This window comes from Oncorhynchus mykiss, chromosome 13 (assembly GCF_013265735.2).
Source record: "Oncorhynchus mykiss isolate Arlee chromosome 13, USDA_OmykA_1.1, whole genome shotgun sequence".
In the NCBI taxonomy this organism is placed as follows: Eukaryota; Metazoa; Chordata; class Actinopteri; order Salmoniformes; family Salmonidae; genus Oncorhynchus; species Oncorhynchus mykiss.
This window is the reverse complement of record NC_048577.1, coordinates 11713037-11734562: the sequence shown is the minus strand read 5'-3', so window position 1 is coordinate 11734562 and position 21526 is coordinate 11713037. Positions and strand designations below refer to the sequence as shown.

General features: G+C 44.4%; 3 protein-coding genes and 1 long non-coding RNA gene across 5 annotated transcripts; 2 read left to right on the top strand and 2 right to left on the bottom strand.

Moving 5' to 3' along the window:
• The first annotated feature begins 2113 nt into the window (after positions 1–2113).
• LOC110485542 (4-aminobutyrate aminotransferase, mitochondrial) lies at positions 2114–10837 on the top strand. 2 transcript variants are annotated; one of them, XM_036940203.1, is made up of 16 exons: positions 2114–2261; positions 2442–2532; positions 3625–3719; positions 4151–4180; positions 4426–4771; positions 4908–4957; positions 5043–5123; positions 5374–5466; positions 5561–5623; positions 5721–5784; positions 6402–6550; positions 6739–6876; positions 8853–9020; positions 9231–9377; positions 9520–9631; positions 10177–10837. In XM_036940203.1, exons 5-16 carry the CDS (start codon positions 4732–4734, stop codon positions 10296–10298), a joined length of 1227 nt encoding a protein of 408 aa, XP_036796098.1. In that variant the 5' UTR covers positions 2114–2261; positions 2442–2532; positions 3625–3719; positions 4151–4180; positions 4426–4731; the 3' UTR covers positions 10299–10837. The 2 variants fall into 2 exon arrangements, with proteins under 2 accessions (XP_036796098.1, XP_036796097.1); XM_036940202.1 differs by having other exon boundaries at positions 2118–2261; positions 4654–4771.
• LOC110485532 (transmembrane protein 186) lies at positions 10836–12362 on the bottom strand. Its single transcript, XM_021556629.2, has 2 exons — positions 12220–12362; positions 10836–11950 (listed from the first exon to the last, which is right to left on the bottom strand). The coding sequence occupies exons 1-2, from the start codon at positions 12220–12222 to the stop codon at positions 11255–11257; spliced, it is 699 nt and encodes a 232-aa protein (XP_021412304.1). The 5' UTR covers positions 12223–12362; the 3' UTR covers positions 10836–11254.
• Positions 12363–12456: 94 nt separating this feature from the next.
• LOC110485529 (glycerophosphodiester phosphodiesterase 1) lies at positions 12457–21105 on the top strand. The gene is made up of 6 exons (XM_036940204.1): positions 12457–13167; positions 13330–13505; positions 13706–13811; positions 14558–14650; positions 14913–15124; positions 20311–21105. Exons 1-6 carry the CDS (start codon positions 12901–12903, stop codon positions 20456–20458), a joined length of 1002 nt encoding a protein of 333 aa, XP_036796099.1. The 5' UTR covers positions 12457–12900; the 3' UTR covers positions 20459–21105.
• On the bottom strand, positions 18588–20311 carry LOC118938205. Its single transcript, XR_005035452.1, has 4 exons — positions 19387–20311; positions 18995–19190; positions 18678–18948; positions 18588–18631 (listed from the first exon to the last, which is right to left on the bottom strand). It is a non-coding gene; the product is annotated as an uncharacterized LOC118938205 (long non-coding RNA).
• Positions 21106–21526: the final 421 nt, after the last annotated feature.

The window sequence follows — 21526 nt, the reverse complement described above, 5'->3', positions numbered from 1 at the left end:
TCAGGAGGTTAAAGCTTGGTCGCAAATGGGTCTTCCAAATGGACAATGACCCCAAGCATACTTCCAAAGTTGTGGCAAAATGGCTTAAGGACAACAAAGTCAAGGAATTGGAGTGGCCATCACAAGGCCCTTATCTCAATCCTATAGAAAATGTGTGGGCCGAACTGAAAAAGCGTGGGCGAGCAAGGAGGCCTACAAACCTGACCCCGTTACACCAGCTCTGTCAGGAGGAATGGGTCAAAATTCACTTATTGTGGGAAGCTTGTGGAAGGCTACCCAAAATGTTTGACTCAAGTTAATCAATTTAAAGGCAATGCTACCAAATACTAATTGAGTGTATGTAAAATACATAAAAGCTGAAATAAATCATTTGCTCTACTATTATTCTGACATTTCACATTCTTAAAATAAAGTGGTGATCCTAACTGACCCAAGACAGGGGATTTCTACTAGGATTAAATGTCAGGATTGTGAAAAACGGAGTTTAAATGTATTTGGCTAAGGTGTATGTAAACCTCCGACTTCACCTGTATTTATGCTGTAAATGTTGCAAAGATTTTGATCTTGTAATTATGTAATTGCAATACAATATGTATATGTTTGGAAAAGCAGTATTTGAAAACCTGTCCTCTGTATGCAATGCTGATTTTTAAAAAACATGTTGACAAATGTGTTTTATCTACGCTTTTGTATTCCAAGAGATGTAATGGGAATGCTGCCTATGTTAAACTGTACCAGAATGTAGTGCACATAAAGGCCAAGAGATGTAATGGGAATGCTGCCTATGTTAAACTGGACCAGAATGTAGTGCACATAAAGGCCAAGAGATGTAATGGGAATGCTGCCTATGTTAAACTGTACCAGAATGTAGTGCACATAAAGGCCAAGAGATGTAATGGGAATGCTGTCTATGTTAAACTGGACCAGAATGTAGTGCACATAAAGGCCAAGAGATGTAATGGGAATGCTGCCTATGTTAAACTGGACCAGAATGTAGTGCACATAAAGGCCAAGAGATGTAATGGGAATGCTGCCTATGTTAAACTGTACCAGAATGTAGTGCACATAAAGGCCAAGAGATGTAATGGGAATGCTGCCTATGTTAAACTGTACCAGAATGTAGTGCACATAAAGGCCAAGAGATGTAATGGGAATGCTGCCTATGTTAAACTGTACCAGAATGTAGTGCACATAAAGGCCAAGAGATGTAATGGGAATGCTGCCTATGTTAAACTGGACCAGAATGTAGTGCACATAAAGGCCAAGAGATGTAATGGGAATGCTGCCTATGTTAAACTGGACCAGAATGTAGTGCACATAAAGGCCAAGAGATGTAATGGGAATGCTGCCTATGTTAAACTGGACCAGAATGTAGTGCACATAAAGGCCAAGAGATGTAATGGGAATGCTGCCTATGTTAAACTGGACCAGAATGTAGTGCACATAAAGGCCAAGAGATGTAATGGGAATGCTGTCTATGTTAAACTGGACCAGAATGTAGTGCACATAAAGGCCAAGAGATGTAATGGGAATGCTGCCTATGTTAAACTGGACCAGAATGTAGTGCACATAAAGGCCAAGAGATGTAATGGGAATGCTGCCTATGTTAAACTGGACCAGAATGTAGTGCACATAAAGGCCAAGAGATGTAATGGGAATGCTGCCTATGTTAAACTGGACCAGAATGTAGTGCACATAAAGGCCAAGAGATGTAATGGGAATGCTGCCTATGTTAAACTGTAGACCAGAATGTAGTGCACATAAAGGCTTTAGCCAGGAAGGCTTTAATAAAGAGAAGTTAGTCACAGTTACATCTCAATGTTTTCATGCCAGAATAATAATCCAAAGGAATCATGTTAACCTGTCGTTCCAAAGTCTACCAATGCTTAACGTTTGACCTTTTGGAGAACTGGACATTTCAGGATGTAAGAATCTTGACCTCAGCAATGAATGAATAGATGAAACGTACCCTGACCTGTCATAGAAGTCCTCTTACAAAACTGAGTTCATCTAAAACCAACCTATTTTGATCCATCCTGTATCTGCAATTATTACTGTCATGACCTGAGCCTTTAGTCTCCCGGAGAGCAGTCTAGTCAATGATAGTGGTGTGTGGTATACCGGACGATTTCGCACTGCCCCCCACCTCCACACCCGCTTCTCTAAATGGCTGTGGTTGAGATATAAAGGACTGTTGTGGAGTAAGGACGATGGCATACAGTCTTGTGGTTCCACCTGCATCACATTTTCACACTTCCACAGTGAGTGTTTCCTTTACATGTTAAACTACTGCGCAGTCAACCAGCATCATTTGATATGAATATTCTATTTTGAAAAGTTAACTGTATGTGTGATAACCCATTTTTTATTGGTATTTATGTGCAGAGTGTCAAGAAAAGATGAAAATCCACTTGTTTTTGCATTCTTCTTTCTTGCTACAGCTACAGCGGTAGCTGAGGAGCATGGCCTCCGGTATTCTGAGCCGCCATCTTGCTTCCTCTCTGAGACCCAGCCGTGGGTTGTCTGCTTCAGGTAAGAGGAGAGAAACTTCTATATGGCTTACCATAGTAGATCTATCAAAATGGATGAATGCTACAACCATGTCTCTGTCACTAACAAATACAGTCGTGGGTGGTAAGTCTACAATTTACTCGAAAGGCGAGGCACTCTGGGAAATATTTCAATAAGGCTTTACGCGAAGCAGTGTGTTAATTTAACACTGTTCCTGTGTGCATATGGGTCCACAGACTCCACAGTGCTGATTTAACACTGTTCCTGTGTGTATATGGGTCCACAGACTCCACAGTGCTGATTTAACACTGTTCCTGTGTGTATATGGGTCCACAGACTCCACACTTTCAGTGCTGATTTAACACTGTGTTTTTGTTAGTTTTTTACACTGGAGAATTTGCTGTTTAGTGATAGGTAATGCTGGCTTCTCACATGCTATTTATAGAAAGATATTACCATAATGTTGAATATGTACTAACTAATAAGTTGAACACAATGACAATTGGAAGAAAGGAGATTGTGGAATGTCTTGTGAGTTTCTGAATGCATCGCTACATTGTGTTATTATCGCTACATTGTGTTATTATCGCTACATTGTGTTATTATCGCTACATTTGATCACCCGGTTGCAGGAGAACTTTTCTGCAACGCAGGACATTTTAAACTTGTGTATTTGAGGTTTTAAAAAGGCTTCTGAAGTTTGTCATTTCCACTTTGAAAATGTCAGACTTGATTTTCGCTTACGAAAAATGTTTCAAAAATGTCCATGAATTATCCTGTTACTGCAGGATTAATTTCCTGCAGTGGCATACTGGCTCAAATGAAGATCCTACATCTGTACTTTCTGTCAGTCAAACAAGCATCATGTCTTTGAGCCATACTGGCCATTCAACTTCCCAGAACAAGACACAACTGGAAAACACAGTTGATCATTAATTCCCACCTCTGTGCACTCCTCTTGATCCCACTCATTACAGATTAATATCTAGCTTCCTCGTGAGGTATTTGTGATTTGCTGTACTGTAACTTCCTACTAATTGGATGTGCTTTTGGCGTTGGCACAAAACTTAAGAACTCAAATAACCCATAGAATCTCGTTCCCATTTTCCATAGGACACCGCCATCAACAAACAACCGCTAAAAGAGTTGAGGAAGTTGAGTTTGATGGTCCTTGTATGAAGACGGAGGTTCCAGGTCCCAGATCTAAGGTAACTCAATAGATCAACGCCCGACCATATCACACCTAGGACCAGACCTACTAAGTTTATCACACTTTTGCAACGGCAAGAAAAATGACACTATTAAAGACAGTTTTACGGGATTGTGTTTCATTCTCGTATGGAAAAAAACATGTGCAAAAAAATGCTTAGTAAATCTGTCCCTCACTGCAATGTGCCAACTGTCTAACGGTATTGTTGTCTGTTAGTTCGGGTAGCAGGGATGGTAAGGGGAACAACATATTTAACAATTTAAAATGGTCTATGAATGTTTGTGAAATATCTTGTGACTATTAACATTGGCCAGGCCAAAGCTCTCAGGGATCAATCAATTACACATCATTCAAAGCACTTTCAATTCAGGCCATGGTTGTTTCTAAGTACTGGTAGTATCCATTCATCTCCACTGTTGTTCTCCACAGATCCTAGCACAACAACTGGAGAGTATTCAGGTAAGAAATACACATAACCCACTCAGATGTATATGATATAATATGAATGAAATGTCATGTCACTGCTGAAGGACAAAAAGAGAGGCGGTGAAGAGAAATGTCCACATCGAGAAAAAAGTGTCTTATTCTCCTTGACGTCCTCTGTCCACAAGTCATATCACATCGGATTTGTACGATGCGTCATGTGTAACGGCACCAGTAGCCTCTTCTCTGTCCCTCTTGAACATCTCTGTCCCCCTCTACAGAGTGTTGTCCAGGTGAACATCTCTGTCCCCCTCTACAGAGTGTTGTCCAGGTGAACATCTCTGTCCCCCTCTACAGAGTGTTGTCCAGGTGAACATCTCTGTCCCCCTCTACAGAGTGTTGTCCAGGTGAACATCTCTGTCCCCCTCTACAGAGTGTTGTCCAGGTGAACATCTCTGTCCCCCTCTACAGAGTGTTGTCCAGGTGAACATCTCTGTCCCCCTCTACAGAGTGTTGTCCAGGTGAACTTCTTCTGTGACTATGAGGAGAGTAAAGGCAACTACTTGGTGGACGTGGATGGGAACCGCATGCTGGATGTCTACACCCAGATCGCATCCATACCCATAGGTGGGTATTCTATAGGACCCAGAGTTGTTCCTGGTCAGGTCACGTGGCCAGGAAAAACTCTTGGCCACAAGGATGAGTCAAAGCACTGAAAGACCCAAAGAATTCAAATGTACGTTTTTCTCTCTGTGATTTCCAGGATACAATCACCCGGCACTCACAAAAGTCATGGCGGATCCGAAAAATATGGTAAGCAGCAAGGTTGATCTTGAGAATTGAAAGACATTCGATTTGCCATTGATAATGTGTTACTATTTTCTACAATCTGTGTCAGGGAACGTTTGTCAACCGACCAGCTCTTGGGATGATGCCACCAGAGCAATTCTCTGAGAAGCTTGTCAACGGCCTGATGGCAGTAAGTTTGATTTCAAATACACCTCGGAATATAACACCACAGCCTAACACTATTACTAACCATGCATACATTTTCAAGACATATTGTGACACAGAGGACCACATTGGAAATAAGTGTTCCGTGATACTGTATTGTGTTGTCCCCTGGACTTTGTACTTTATTAACGGATTCAAACCCAAGAATAAATGGAATGAAATCAAATAACTAAAGCTCTTACATGACTGGTGCACTTCCTCCATTTTCCCACTAGGTGGCACCCAAGGGCTTCAGTCGGGTCCAGACCATGGCCTGTGGATCCTGCTCCAATGAGAACGCCTACAAAGCCATCTTCATCTGGTACAGAGTAAGGGCAGGACCATGGATAGTAACGCAATTATGAAGTCTATATTAAATATGGGCTGTATATATAGCAGGCTTTTACTCTATGTGTTTCTTAGAACAAGATGAGAGGAACTCCGGAACCAACTCCAGAGGAAGTCAGAACTAGTGTCATCAACCAGGTAGGTAACTCACACTCCCTCACAACTCTCCTGTTTGTCATTTTGTTATATAGGGCCAGCAGTTTCTCAGTCTGGTGTTCTCTCGTTCTTTTTCCAGGTTCCTGGCTGCCCTGACCTGACTCTTCTGTCCTTCATGGGCGGATTTCACGGAAGAACTCTGGGTAAGACTTTAATATGTACTTACATAGTAGTTACTTAGGCTGATACAATCTGACTAGGGTACTGAGTGGGTACACACGGTACTTACATAGTAGTTACTTAGGCTGATACAATCTGACTAGGGTACTGAGTGGGTACACACGGTACTTACATAGTAGTTACTTAGGCTGATACAATCTGACTAGGGTACTGAGTGGGTACACACGGTACTTACATAGTAGTTACTTAGGCTGATACAATCTGACTAGGGTACTGAGTGGGTACACACGGTACTTACATAGTAGTTACTTAGGCTGATACAATCTGACTAGGGTACTGAGTGGGTACACACGGTACTTACATAGTAGTTACTTGGGCTGATACAATCTGACTAGGGTACTGAGTGGGTACACACGGTACTTACATAGTAGTTACTTAGGCTGATACAATCTGACTAGGGTACTGAGTGGGTACACACGGTACTTACATAGTAGTTACTTAGGCTGATACAATCTGACTAGGGTACTGAGTGGGTACACAAGGTACTTCCAACTGGGATGTAGGTAATTGCAATGACAATACATAGGTTTTAGAACCACCTAATATCAAGTCTGAACTCAAGGCTCTTCTATTCTCCCAGGCTGTCTGGCCACCACTCACACCAAGGCCATACAGAAGCTAGACGTGCCGTCTTTTGACTGGCCCATCGCCCCCTTCCCCCAGCTGAGGTACCCCCTGGACCAGTTTGAGAGGGAGAACGCACGGGAGGAGGCACGCTGCCTGGAGGAGGTGAGTCTCTCTCGATATATACAGTATCTCTTCTTCCTAATCTGACCATCCAACTGACTCTCATCCCTTATTCCTCTCATCAATCCATTCCCCTCATCCATCTGAACTATCCTTTCTTTCATTCTCCCCCCTCACCTTCATTCTTGCCTCTATTCCTCTCATCCCTTGTTCAATCCCTCCCATCTCAGGCGGAGGACCTGATAGTGAAGTGGAATCAGAAGGGTCGGCACGTGGCGGGGGTGGTGATCGAGCCAATCCAGGCAGAGGGAGGGGATAACCACGCCTCCTTCGACTTCTACAGGAAGCTCAGGGGAATCACCAAGAAGGTAGAGAAAGGATCCTTACTGGTTAGACAGAGTACAGAGCATCTGGAGGGATATGAATCATGCTGACAATCTAACTGATTTGATACTCTTGATTGTTAGTGAAAATGATCAAATTACAGTGCCTTGCGAAAGTATTCGGCCCCCTTGAACTTTGCGACCTTTTGCCACATTTCAGGCTTCAAACATAAAGATATAAAACTGTATTTTTTTGTGAAGAATCAACAACAAGTGGGACACAATCATGAAGTGGAACGACATTTATTGGATATTTCAAACTTTTTTAACAAATCAAAAACTGAAAAATTGGGAGTGCAAAATTATTCAGCCCCTTTACTTTCAGTGCAGCAAACTCTCTCCAGAAGTTCAGTGAGGATCTCTGAATGATCCAATGTTGACCTAAATGACTAATGATGATAAATACAATCCACCTGTGTGTAATCAAGTCTCCGTATAAATGCACCTGCACTGTGATAGTCTCAGAGGTCCGTTAAAAGCGCAGAGAGCATCATGAAGAACAAGGAACACACCAGGCAGGTCCGAGATACTGTTGTGAAGAAGTTTAAAGCCGGATTTGGATACAAAAATATTTCCCAAGCTTTAAACATCCCAAGGAGCACTGTGCAAGCGATAATATTGAAATGGAAGGAGTATCAGACCACTGCAAATCTACCAAGACCTGGCCGTCCCTCTAAACTTTCAGCTCATACAAGGAGAAGACTGATCAGAGATGCAGCCAAGAGGCCCATGATCACTCTGGATGAACTGCAGAGATCTACAGCTGAGGTGGGAGACTCTGTCCATAGGACAACAATCAGTCGTATATTGCACAAATCTGGCCTTTATGGAAGAGTGGCAAGAAGAAAGCCATTTCTTAAAGATATCCATAAAAAGTGTTGTTTAAAGTTTGCCACAAGCCACCTGGGAGACACACCAAACATGTGGAAGAAGGTGCTCTGGTCAGATGAAACCAAAATTGAACTTTTTGGCAACGATGCAAAACGTTATGTTTGGCGTAAAAGCAACACAGCTCATCACCCTGAACACACCATACCCACTGTCAAACATGGTGGTGGCAGCATCATGGTTTGGGCCTGCTTTTCTTCAGCAGGGACAGGGAAGATGGTTAAAATTGATGGGAAGATGGATGGAGCCAAATACAGGACCATTCTGGAAGAAAACCTGATGGAGTCTGCAAAAGACCTGAGACTGGGACGGAGATTTGTCTTCCAACAAGACAATGATCCAAAACATAAAGCAAAATCTACAATGGAATGGTTCAAAAATAAACATATCCAGGTGTTAGAATGGCCAAGTCAAAGTCCAGACCTGAATCCAATCGAGAATCTGTGGAAAGAACTGAAAACTGCTGTTCACAAATGCTCTCCATCCAACCTCACTGAGCTCGAGCTGTTTTGCAAGGAGGAATGGGAAAAAATGTCAGTCTCTCGATGTGCAAAACTGATAGAGACATACCCCAAGCGACTTACAGCTGTAATCGCAGCAAAAGGTGGCGCTACAAAGTATTAACTTAAGGGGGCTGAATAATTTTGCACGCCCAATTTTTCAGTTTTTGATTTGTTAAAAAAGTTTGAAATATCCAATAAATGTCGTTCCACTTCATGATTGTGTCCCACTTGTTGTTGATTCTTAACAAAAAAATACAGTTTTATATCTTTATGTTTGAAGCCTGAAATGTGGCAAAAGGTCGCAAAGTTCAAGGGGGCCGAATACTTTCGCAAGGCACTGTAGTAGATATTGAGTAGAATTCCTTTAATTGAGACTTGGTATAAGCCACACCTACTAAGGTGTGTTTTATCTAATACTTCTTTAAATACATTGATTGGTAAATAATATGAAGCTATCAAGGTACACTCATCTAGAAATCCGTACTTTACTGTTTAAGTACACTGTAAACAGTATTGTGATTACACAGGTCTTTAGTCATTTCAACCTACTGACCTTTGTGTGTCCGTCAGCATGGCTGTGCCTTCCTAGTGGATGAGGTGCAGACAGGGGGTGGGTCTACGGGGAAATTCTGGGCCCACGAGCACTGGGGATTGGACGACCCCGCTGACATCGTCTCCTTCAGCAAGAAGATGCTGACAGGAGGATACTACCAGAAAGATAGCTTTCAGCCTGACAAGGTAGTGTGTGTGTGTATGTGTGTGTGTGTGTGTGTGTATGTGTGGTACTTTTATATCAACCTTTTTACCTTATTTTCTTTTCTTTCTCTTCTCCTCTCCTCTTATTTTCTCCTCCTCTTCTTTCTCTTCTCTCCTCACTTCTTCTCCCATCTCCTCTTCTCATCTCTGCTCTCTGCTTCTTCTCTCCTCTCCTCTTATTTTCTTCTCCAGCCGTTCAGGATCTTCAACACGTGGCTTGGAGACCACACTAAGAACCTGTTGCTGACTGAGGTCATAAAGGTCATCAAGACAGAAAACCTGCTGGACCAGGCCAAGAGGTCAGGCAAGGTCATACTGGAGGGACTCTACGACCTACAGGTGAGTTAGGGTCAAAGGTTAGGAGTCACTGTTAGGGGAGTGAAGAATGATCACTGTTTGTGTTATGAGTAGAGGGAGAGTGGTCGTTTGTAGTGTGTGTATGTATGAGACAGCATGCATCACCCGCTCCTCTCTCTTCAAGGATAAGTACCCCCACTTGCTCAGTAAAGCGAGGGGCATCGGAACGTTCTGTGCCATCGATGTTAAGGATGAAGACACACGCAACCTCCTCCTCCTCAAGGCCAGGAATAAGGGTAAGACTCTTAGCATGTAGGATGTGATGAATCCTCTAGGCCAGGAATAAGGGTAAGACTCTTAGCATGTAGGATGTGATGAATCCTCCAGGTCAGGAATAAGGGTAAGACTCTTAGCATGTAGGATGTGATGAATCCTCTAGGCCAGGAATAAGGTTAAGACTCTTAGCATGTAGGATGTGATGAATCCTCTAGGCCAGGAATAAGGGTAAGACTCTTAGCATGTAGGATGTGATGAATCCTCTAGGCCAGGAATAAGGGTAAGACTCTTAGCATGTAGGATCTGATGAATCCTCCAGGTCAGGAATAAGGGTAAGACTCTTAGCATGTAGGATGTGATGAATAAACTAAAAGAATAAGACTATCAATTTAGCAAGATTATCAAATGATTCAAGAACATGCAGGACAATATCCAGCATAATATTTACTAGCTTAGTATCAATAAGGTACATCCATATCACTTACATTCAGTAGTACTATCAAGTGAATCGTTGATTCGTTAGTAAAGAATGAATACTATTTATGATGTTGTTTTCTTGTTCCAGGTGTGGTTCTAGGGGGCTGTGGAACCCAGTCTATCCGGTTCCGACCAGCTCTGGTGTTCACGGAACACCATGCTCATCTCTTCCTGGATATCTTTAATGACGCAATCGCTGAGCTCAAGTAGAGTCTACACAGGAATCCAATGTGGCCCTGCTCAAACAGACCCATACTGTCAATCTGCAGTGAAGAGGTTGACACTCCTCCAATCAATCAAATGCATTTACAAAGCCCTTTTAACATCAGCTGATGTCACAAAGTGCTTTTACAGAAATCCAGCCTAAAACTCGAAACGGCAAGCAATGCAGATGTAGAAGCACGGCGTCTAGGAAAAACTCCCTAGAAAGGCAGGAACCTAGGAGGAAACCTAGAGAGGAACCAGGCTCTGAGGGGTGGCCAGTCCTCTTCCGGCTGTGCTGGGTGGAGATGAAGGGTATATGGCCATTAAGGCCAGATGGTTCTTCAAGATCTTCATAGACGACCATCAGGGTATACACTCCTGTATATTATTGTACATTATTTCACTCCAACTCTTTTATGAAAATTATTTCCATAAATGACTGTGGGATGATTGATTGCAATGGACTTTCTGAAGGTCAAATAACTGTAGACATTTTCTGCAGAGTGTTTTGTGTACTGTACCTTAAAATAAACCTGTCAAATATGTTTTGCTTAAATGATCAGGGTGTATTTATTGAAGGCTGTGAGTCTGAGCAGCTGTCCAACACAAAATGTCACTGTTTCTTTTGGTCACACACAGTAGTCAAGAACTGGGACAGAACAGACTGCAGTATATGTAGGTAGGCATCTCTTTAGCTGCTGAATATACAACATTTTAAATGCTCACAACATAAAATACCCTTTTCACACCACTCTGTCAACTCAGACCTAACTGCTGGCTCAGATATTTTCAGCACAGTTCCAGGAACTATAGTGGATGCTTGGCTGGGCTCTGTTCGGCTCAATACAGCTTGGCTGGGCTCTGTTCGGCTCAGTACAGCCTGGTTTGGCTCTGTTCGGCTCAGTACAGCCTGGTTTGGCTCAGTACAGCCTGGTTTGGCTCTGAAAAGCCCTATAAAAACATCAAATCAAAGTCCCAAACACTTTCTCCAAGGCCTGCCTATCCACCACACGTCCCAGTCTAGTGGAGAAGTACAGCGTCTCAGAACTACTATATCTCTTCAACCTCAATATAGTCTCCCCTATGGAGTCCCCGGTGTCCCCCAGAGTCATAACGTCCGTCACGGGCAGATACACGTCCTTCCTGCGTCCCCAGAACGTCAGGTGAGACACTTTCAGCGTCGTCTGGGACTCATCCAGGTACATCATACCGACGACGCGTCTCAGGTAGTGACTAGCCGAGAAGAGCATGACGGCGGCGAACGCCGCTATCCCCGTGCTGTAGCTAACCAGTAGGTACGAAGCATCTCCTTGGAAATACATGTAGTAGACGGGCGGGAGTAAGAGCATGGTGATTCCGGTTTGGATCAGTTTGAGTCTGGAGACCGCTCTCAGGAGTTTGATGTGAGGTAAGGAGTAGATGAGGTTGTATTTTGGGGTGGATAAGTCAGAGTATTTGGTGAGAGCAGTGACGTGGGGGGATGGGGGTACTGGGTAGCTGTGTTGGATACTAGGTGTCCATCTTGGGTCCAGTCGGCTGACTACATGGGGTTGTGAGCCACAGATTAGCGACCTTGAGCTGCCTCTCAACACACAGTATCCTCTGCAGTGGGCCAGCACATGGTAGGACAGCCGAGGGAAGAGTGTTGTAGACCTATGCTGTGGGATAGAGACAGAGAGAGGGTAGGGTAGAGGGCAACAGATGGAGACATGAGAAATACAAAAATACTTTGTTTTTGTTTAAAACTACTAACTGTTTAGAGAGCAAGAAGCCATACAACAGAGAACCGATTATTTTGCTGCATCCTCATTCATCCAATTTATTCTAACGGTATTATGTTTTACTCTATTCTATATTAGTGGCTATACATACAACTGACAGTCTAATATTGAGTCAAGCGACATTAAGAAATAACTAATTTACCAACCATGTTAGCTGGCTTCTATCTTGAAAAATATGTGACAACTTCTCAGGAATGTATCATTCACGCTGTTAGCCAGATGGCTAGGTCAGACCTTGCACTTTGGCACAGGAAGTAATTTACGCAATGTTCCAAGAGCAATTCCGCCCTCTTGTGGACAGAGCGACATATGGTCAAAATAAAGTATTTGTGCAATAACTTTTATCTCTAATGTTAATAAATGTGAACAATAATAATTTTTGAAAAGCATAATATTTATTGCGCAAGTCTTTTACATTTTATTTTAAACTTTAGGTTCCACAAACCTATTAAAACGAAAAGTGGGAGGTCAAATATGACAGTTATGAGGCAACAATGTTGCTGTTTGATCATGTGAATAGGATGTTGTGAAACTACGCTAACGATTTCAAATGTTGCCACTGAATTATTTTGTGTCTTGCTTCTGCATAGACTGAAGAAGGAATGTCAAGACTATCTTCGGTGGAGTCCCGTGTGCCGATCTGTCACAGTTTGCAGCCAACTTGAACAATATTGAGACGTCTTTCCAAGCTTCGTTGGCCTATTAAGAAATGTTAACTTTATGACAGTGTTAATGCACTGTTGTCTGTCCAACAGCATAGCAGAAGTGTTTTGAACAGTCCACACCGCAGAATTGTGAGTCAGTGACCGTATGGATTCGGCGCAAAAATGCTTCAACTCGGAGACGAAATCGCCCTATTCTCTGTGGTGTTCGCGTTCGTTCTCCTCGGAACACGGAGCCCGATATGGTCCACCGCCCTCACCGCCTGCCTCTATGCCTTTCTGATCATGTTCCGTTTTCCCCAAGTCCCGACCAGCCGGGCGAGACAGGTGCTTCGGCCCGCTAAGAACGCTGCTTCGGGTGGGGTGTCCCTAGTCGCTCACCGGGGTGGAGGGCATGATGCGCCGGAGAATACCATGGCTGCCATCCGGGAGGTGAGTCAGGAAGTCGAGGAGAGAAGTATTTGTTCAACAAGGATTCGTGGTTCTTGAAAGCCACAACATTCTCTCTCGCTCTCTCTCCCCTTACATAGCCTCCAGATGATTATGGCAAACCTTCCTGGTCTCATCTCCCTCTCTCTCTCTCGGCATCTCTAGGCACATAAGAACGGGGCGACCGGCGTAGAGCTGGACTTGGAGTTCACATCAGATGGAGTCCCTATTCTGATGCACGATGAGACTGTAGACCGAACCACCAACGGGTCGGGACCCCTCACACAGCTAAGCTTCTCTGGGCTGTGTAAACTGGACGCTGCCGCTAAGCACCGACTCCGGTGAGTGGGAAGAGAGAGATGGAGTGATACTGTAGGACAACCCCGGTCCTGGAGGTCGCAGTGTGTGCATATTTTTGTTCCCAACACTAAAACACATATTCAAATGAATAACTGATCATGGTTTAAATTGTGTTCTGTGCTTATTAGTTAGCTGGGACAGGACCAATGATGGCACGGTATATGTTATGTGGCTCCTACAGTGACAAGTTCCAGGGAGAGAAGGTCCCCACTCTGCAGGAGGCTGTGGAGGAATGCATCAAACTGCAGCTCACCATCTACTTTGATGTCAAAGGTCACCCAGATGAGGTACAGCCAATCAGAAGCCTCAGATAAAGATTTTTGTGACTATACACAGTTTCACACTACTGAGTACTTCTTTGTCTTCTTCTTAAGCCTAAGCTTGATAATTCTCTTGTTTGCTGTTTAACACTTTTAGATCAGTCATGGACCAGCTAGGCCTGTTGAAAGCCTGTGGTTTTAGTCAGTGGCCCACTTCAGTTCAAGAACCTGAGAATTGAGAGCAGTCATCTAACTCGGCGGTTCCCAAACTTTTCCACTCTGGCCGGCCCCTCTTCCATCATTGGGGGAACATCTTTTGCAGTTTTAAAGCTAATTTCCCACAATTCTACACATTGTGTGTTCATGTCATATCTGAGTGACTCATACAATAAGACAATTCTGACAAGTTATAACTATCTCTCTAAGGTCTGCAATGACTAACATGACAAGAGGAACTGATGCACTACCCAATTTTTCGAAATTACACCTTGTGCATTCTACTATTACAACATTCAAGAGTAAGTTTAAGGCCCGACTGAGATCCTTTTTTTGGAGGAGGGGGGGGGGGGGGGGGGGGGGGGGGGCACCCACTCTGCTGACCCCTTTGCACGCCCCACAGTTTGGGAACCACTGATCTAACTGACCCCCCCAACAGTTGCTGGCTCACCAGTGGGTCTGAGAGGTACACATACACAAATATACACAGACTCTACAAACAAACAAAGTGTATTAATTACCTTTTCATGTTCTGTTCTTCTCTCCTCCTCTCCCAGGCAGCGGCAGCCCTAAAGGAGATGTATCGGAAACACCCTGTGCTTTACAACACCAGCATCGTCTGTTCCTTTGAGCCCAAAGTCATCTACAGGGTAACTGTGGGCTGTTGGGTTGACAAGAGGATAGTAGTGGGCTGTCTGTCTATATGGGTGCTGGGTTAGATGTGTCTATCTCTCTGTATGAGAGGACTAACTATTGATTTAAGTTTCCATGAAATGGCAGCCATTTTTATTTCAGCTTCACTATGGGAAGAAAATTAGATTACAGATAGACATTTGAAAGATTTGACCTGATAAACTCGTAGTAAAATCCCTTCTCTCTTTCTCTCCATTGCCCTCTAACCCCTGATCCCAGATGCGTCAGGCTGACCCGGAAGTGGTGACGGCGCTGACCCACCGGCCATGGAGCCTTAGTCGGTTGGGTGACGGCACGCCGCGCTTCTCGTCGTTATGGAAACACCACTGTATGCAGGTGCTAGACGTGATACTGGACTGGGCCCACCACCACCTGCTCTGGAACCTCTGTGGCGTCTCTGCCTTCCTGGTGCAGAAGAACTTCATATCACTGTGAGTCACCGCTGTCTATTTAGAGTCCAAAATGGCTCCCTATTCCCTATATCGTGCACTACATTTCAAGTTTTAATGTCACGTGCAGAAGGACAGTGAAAAGCTGTTATCCCAACAATGCAGTCATCAATATCAATGTAGTACTATAAAATACATGAAGGTAGAACAAAAACACGCAAGAAATGGAAGTAAGAAGATCACGAGAACGAACGTAAGTGAGCTACAGTTGAAGTCGGAAGTTTACATACACCTTAGCCAAATACATTTATAATGTCAGTTTTTCACAATTCCAGACATTTAATCCTAGTAAAAAATTCCTTGTCTTAGGTCAGTTAGGATCACCACTTTATTTTAAGAATGTGAAATGTCAGAATAATAGTAGAGAGAATGATTTATTTCAGATTTTATTTCATCACATTCTCAGTGGGTCAGAAGTTGACATACACTTAATTAGTATTTGGTAGCATTGCCTTTAAATTGTTTACCTTGGGTCAAACATTTTGGGGAGCCTTCCACCAGCTTCCCACAATAAGTTGGGCGAATTTTGGCCCATTCCTCCTGACAGAGCTGGTGTAACTGAGTCAGGTTTGTAGACCTCCTTGCTCGCCCACGCTTTTTCAGTTCTGCCCACAAATTCTCTATAGGATTGAGGTCAGGGCTTTGTGATGGCCACTCCAATACCTTGACTTTGTTGTCCTTAAGCCATTTTGCCACAACTTTGGAAGTATCCTTGGGGTCATTGTCCATTTGGAAGACCCATTTGCGACCAAGCTTTAACTTCCTGACTGATGTCTTGAGATGTTGCTTCAATATATCCACATAATTTTCCTCCCTCATGATGTCATCTATTTTGTGAAGTGCACCAGTCCCTCCTGCAGCAAAGCACTCCTACAACATGATGCTGCCACCCCCGTGCTTCACAGTTGGGATGGTGTTCTTCGGCTTGCAAGCCTCCCCCTTTTTACCTCAAACATAATGATGGTCATTATGGCCAAACAGTTCTATTTTTGTTTCATCAGACCAGAGGACTTTTCTCCAAAAAGTATGATCTTTGTCCCCATGTGCAGTTGCAAACCGTAGTCTGGCTTTTTCATGTCAGTTTTGGAGCAGTGGCTTTTACCTGGCTGAGCAGCCTTTCAGGTTATGTCAATATAGGACTAGTTTTACTGTGGATATAGATACTTTTGTATCTGTTTCCTCCAGCAACTTCACAAGGTCCTTTGCTGTTGTTCTGGGATTGATTTGCACTTTTCGCATCGAAGTTCGTTCATCTCTAGGAGACAGAACGAGTCTCCTTTCTGAGCGGTATGACGGCTGCGTGGTCCCATGGTGTTTATACTTGCGTACTATTGTTTGTACAGATGAACGTGGTACCTTCAGGCGTTTGGAAATTGTTCCCAAGGATGAAGCAGACTTGTGGAGGTCTACAATTATTTTCTGGGGTCTTGGCTGATTTCTTTTGATTTTCCCATGATATCAGTCAAAGAGGCACTGAGTTTGAAGGTAGGCCTTGAAATACATCCATAGGTACACCTCTAATTGACTCAAATGATGTCAATTAGCCTATCAGAAGCTTCTAAAGCCATGACATAATTTTCTTGAATTTTCCAAGCTGTTTAAAGGCACAGTCAACTTAGTGTATGTAAACTTCTGACCCACTGGAATTGTGATTAAGTGAAATAATCTGTCTGTAAACAATTGTTGGAAAAATTACTTATCATACAGAAAGTAGATGTCCTAACCGATTTGCCAAAACTATAGTTTGTTAACATGAAATGTGTGGAGTGGTTGAAAAACAAATTTTAATGACTCCAACCTAAGTGTATGTAAACTTCAGACTTCAACTGTATATATGGTTAGTTCCAATACCGTATTTACAAAGTGCAGGGATACTGGATCTATAGAGGTAGATATGCATAGGGGCAAGGTGACTAGGTATCAGGATATATGATAAACAGACTAGCAGCAGAGTATATGATGTATGTGTGTGTGAAGTCAAAATAAGTGTGTGTGAGCAAATGGAGTGTGTGTGTTGGAGTGTGAGTGAGTAGAGTCCTGTGAGTGTGCATAAAGACAGTGCAAAAAAATATAAACATTCAAGAGTCAACTTAGATTGTCTGTGTTGCCATTTTTTTTAGCTACTTAGCAGTGTTATGGCTTGGGGATAGAAGCTGTTCAGGTGTCAGACTTGATGCACCGGTACAACTTGCCGTGCGGATGAAGAGAGAACAGTCTATGGCTTGGATAGCTGGAGTCTTTAATGATTTTCTGGGTCTTTATTTTTTTTGTACATTATTTTTTACAATATAAAACACACACATACAAACGACAACATCAACTACATCACACCTGCCCAGACCCACCTGCTCACACACCCATCTCCAGCACCCGCATCGCTCTCTGCCATATGACCTCAAACTGAACCATTTTGTTTCTCTCTGTCACCTCACCTACTTTCAACATTTAGATAATAAAGCATTTGACCTTTCCATAGGGTTAACAACAGAGGATTAGTTGACTTCCTGTTTTTAAAGTATACGTTATTTTTCAATATAATTGACGAGGCCGTCCTTTCACACTGCCTGATATAGAGGTCCTGGATGGCAGGGAGCTCATCCCCAGTGATGTACTGGGCTGTCCACACCAACCTCTGTAGCGCCATGCGATTGAGGGTGGTGTAGTTGCCATACCAAGCAGTGATGTACTGGGCTGTCCACACCAACCTCTGTAGCACCATGCGATTGAGGGCGGTGTAGTTGCCATACCAAGCAGTGATGTACTGGGCTGTCCACACCAACCTCTGTAGCGCCATGCGATTGAGGGCGGTGTAGTTGCCATACCAACCTCTGTAGCACCATGCGATTGAGGGCGGTGTAGTTGCCATACCAAGCAGTGATGTACTGGGCTGTCCACACCAACCTCTGTAGCACCATGCGATTGAGGGCGGTGTAGTTGCCATACCAAGCAGTGATATACTGGGCTGTCCACACCAACCTCTGTAGCGCCATGCGATTGAGGGCGGTGTAGTTGCCATACCAAGCAGTGATGTACTGGGCTGTCCACACCAACCTCTGTAGCACCATGCGATTGAGGGCGGTGTAGTTGCCATACCAACCTCTGTAGCACCATGCGATTGAGGGCGGTGTAGTTGCCATACCAAGCAGTGATATACTGGGCTGTCCACACCAACCTCTGTAGCGCCATGCGATTGAGGGCGGTGTAGTTGCCATACCAACCTCTGTAGCACCATGCGATTGAGGGCGGTGTAGTTGCCATACCAAGCAGTGATGTACTGGGCTGTCCACACCAACCTCTGTAGCACCATGCGATTGAGGGCGGTGTAGTTGCCATACCAAGCAGTGATATACTGGGCTGTCCACACCAACCTCTGTAGCACCATGCGATTGAGGGCGGTGTAGTTGCCATACCAACCTCTGTAGCACCATGCGATTGAGGGCGGTGTAGTTGCCATACCAAGCAGTGATATACTGGGCTGTCCACACCAACCTCTGTAGCGCCATGCGATTGAGGGCGGTGTAGTTGCCATACCAACCTCTGTAGCACCATGCGATTGAGGGCGGTGTAGTTGCCATACCAACCAGTGATGTACTGGGCTGTCCACACCAACCTCTGTAGCACCATGCGATTGAGGGCGGTGTAGTTGCCATACCAAGCAGTGATGTACTGGGCTGTCCACACCAACCTCTGTAGCACCATGCGATTGAGGGCGGTGTAGTTGCCATACCAACCTCTGTAGCACCATGCGATTGAGGGCGGTGTAGTTGCCATACCAAGCAGTGATGTACTGGGCTGTCCACACCAACCTCTGTAGCGCCATGCGATTGAGGGCGGTGTAGTTGCCATACCAACCTCTGTAGCACCATGCGATTGAGGGCGGTGTAGTTGCCATACCAAGCAGTGATGTACTGGGCTGTCCACACCAACCTCTGTAGCACCATGCGATTGAGGGCGGTGTAGTTGCCATACCAAGCAGTGATGTACTGGGCTGTCCACACCAACCTCTGTAGCACCATGCGATTGAGGGCGGTGTAGTTGCCATACCAACCTCTGTAGCACCATGCGATTGAGGGCGGTGTAGTTGCCATACCAAGCAGTGATGTACTGGGCTGTCCACACCAACCTCTGTAGCACCATGCGATTGAGGGCGGTGTAGTTGCAATACCAAGCAGTGATGTACTGGGCTGTCCACACCAACCTCTGTAGCACCATGCGATTGAGGGCGGTGTAGTTGCCATACCAACCAGTGATGTACTGGGCTGTCCACACCAACCTCTGTAGCACCATGCGATTGAGGGCGGTGTAGTTGCCATACCAAGCAGTGATGTACTGGGCTGTCCACACCAACCTCTGTAGCGCCATGCGATTGAGGGCGGTGTAGTTGCCATACCAACCTCTGTAGCACCATGCGATTGAGGGCGGTGCAGTTGCCATACCAAGCAGTGATGCAACAAGTCAAGATGGTGCAGCTGTAATAGTTCCAACCTTCTGAGGGGGTTATGTCCATTCCCTATGTAGTGCACTACTTTAGACCTCTATGATGACATGATTCTGCTTGAAGGAGTGATGTTTCTTCTGATGAAACAAAAGATTTGCTGCTCTAGCCCTTATGTACTGTTGCTTTGTTGTTACCACACGCCACAACGGTTACCCACATCGTTAGCTGTTTGAAGTGTACACACCCTCAATAACCACTGTTATAGGGATACTTTGGGATTTTATCTAGCATGCTAGCAGATACCCATAGACTCCCAGTCATTGTGCTAACGCTAGTTAGCATTGGCTCACGAAACTAGCTCTAACTTCCTTCATACTGGACACGGAGACATAACAATGGTATCCATGAGTTCATTTTGGGGGTGGTGGCGGCACCGTAATTGTGGAGGATGGGCACGTGGTAATGGCTGGAGTGGAAAGGTATCAACAACATCAAACCCGTTGTTTCCATGTGTTTGATGTCATTACATTCGCTCAGTTCCAGCCATTATGATGTTGCCGTCCTCCCCTCTTCAGCCTCCACTGCACGAGGTCATCTGACTCTGAGGAAGTAGATAAAGGGCTAAAATCACTAAGTCTCCCTTTATTACACATCTCATTTTACATCACATGCATTGATTTGATTGGCCATTGATTCCTTATTGACTTTCTCTTCTCTCTTCCATCCCCAGGGACTATGTCCAGTACTGGGCTCAGAGAGGGGTTGAGGTGGTGGGCTGGACAGTCAACACAGTTGAGGAGAAACAATACTACCAGGAGATACTCAACATCAACTACATCACTGACAGCCTACTGGAGAACTGTGATCCTCACTACTGAACAGACATCACACACACAGAAACCTGCACAAAACACACACACACACTGAAGCGAGTTAAAATCCCATATTGGACACATACGGCTTTAACCCTGTGTTACTTATCTTACTGTGTATTGTATGCCCGAGACACGATACAAATATTCAGTCCAGTACAGAGCCTTCAACTTACAGGGCGACTTCATTTAGTGAACAACATGGCTCCATGTTCACCTATGTACTGTGATAACCAACTCAGGAGTGTACCTACTGCACAGTTACATTTTAGTCATTTAGACACTTTTATCTAGGGAGATTTACACTAGTGAGTGCATACATTTTCATAATGGTCCCCCGTGGGAATTGAACCCACAAACCCTGGTGTTGCAAGCCACCATGCTCTACCAACTGAGCCACACGGGACCACAGCTCGTACATATGTCATATTTTGAATCTATGACCATTCCCATTGTCAAGGATCTGTGTAAATATGAACAATTCATTCTCAGACAGTGCAATAATGTGCTTTTCTGAAGGGATAGTCTAACTGGAATAAGGAAAAGTATGTGGGCATCCAACCAGCTTCCAATGAAATACTAACCTAATAAGATGCATTAACTTGAATGAAATAATCTTTTAGGAATGGAAAAATAAACAAGTATGGATGAAGTATATTTGTTCAGCTTCTCTCTCTGTCCTTATGCAGTGTCTACGATATGGTTTCAACCCTCTGCCACAGGCTTTCCCCTCACCTCTTAAAACAACATAAGCAAAGTCTGAAGCCGAGGCTACTACCAGTGTTCAATGACTGGACATTGGTCAGCAGTCTCTAAGGTGCAAGGTTGATTATCTGGTGGGAGCCCGGCTAGTAACAGTGAGTAAAGTTCAGGGCAGGGTACTGGGCGGAGGCCGGCTAGTGGTTTCAATCTCTCGGTCACAGCTTTGACGCGCCTGTAGTGTCTCTGCCTTCTCGAAGGTAGGGGGGTGAACAGACCCTGGCTCGGGTGGCTGAGGTCCTTGCTGATAGGAGGCAGGATTAGGGTTAGTCCCATACATTGACCTATATAGAGTAGATGTGTCTGAGTGTAGGA

Bases quoted from the DNA above. Each gene is read 5' to 3' on its own strand.
- LOC110485529 (XM_036940204.1), top strand. From the start codon at position 12,901: ATGCTTCAACTCGGAGACGAAATCGCCCTATTCTCTGTGGTGTTCGCG. The intron at 13,812-14,557 runs GTACAGCCAATC...CTCCTCTCCCAG, and splicing joins TCAAAGGTCACCCAGATGAG to GCAGCGGCAGCCCTAAAGGA. The intron at 15,125-20,310 runs GTGAGTCACCGC...TTCCATCCCCAG, and splicing joins CAGAAGAACTTCATATCACT to GGACTATGTCCAGTACTGGG.
- LOC110485542 (XM_036940202.1), top strand. From the start codon at position 2,463: ATGGCCTCCGGTATTCTGAGCCGCCATCTTGCTTCCTCTCTGAGACCC. The intron at 5,124-5,373 runs GTAAGTTTGATT...TTTTCCCACTAG, and splicing joins TTGTCAACGGCCTGATGGCA to GTGGCACCCAAGGGCTTCAG. The intron at 9,378-9,519 runs GTGAGTTAGGGT...TCTCTCTTCAAG, and splicing joins AGGGACTCTACGACCTACAG to GATAAGTACCCCCACTTGCT.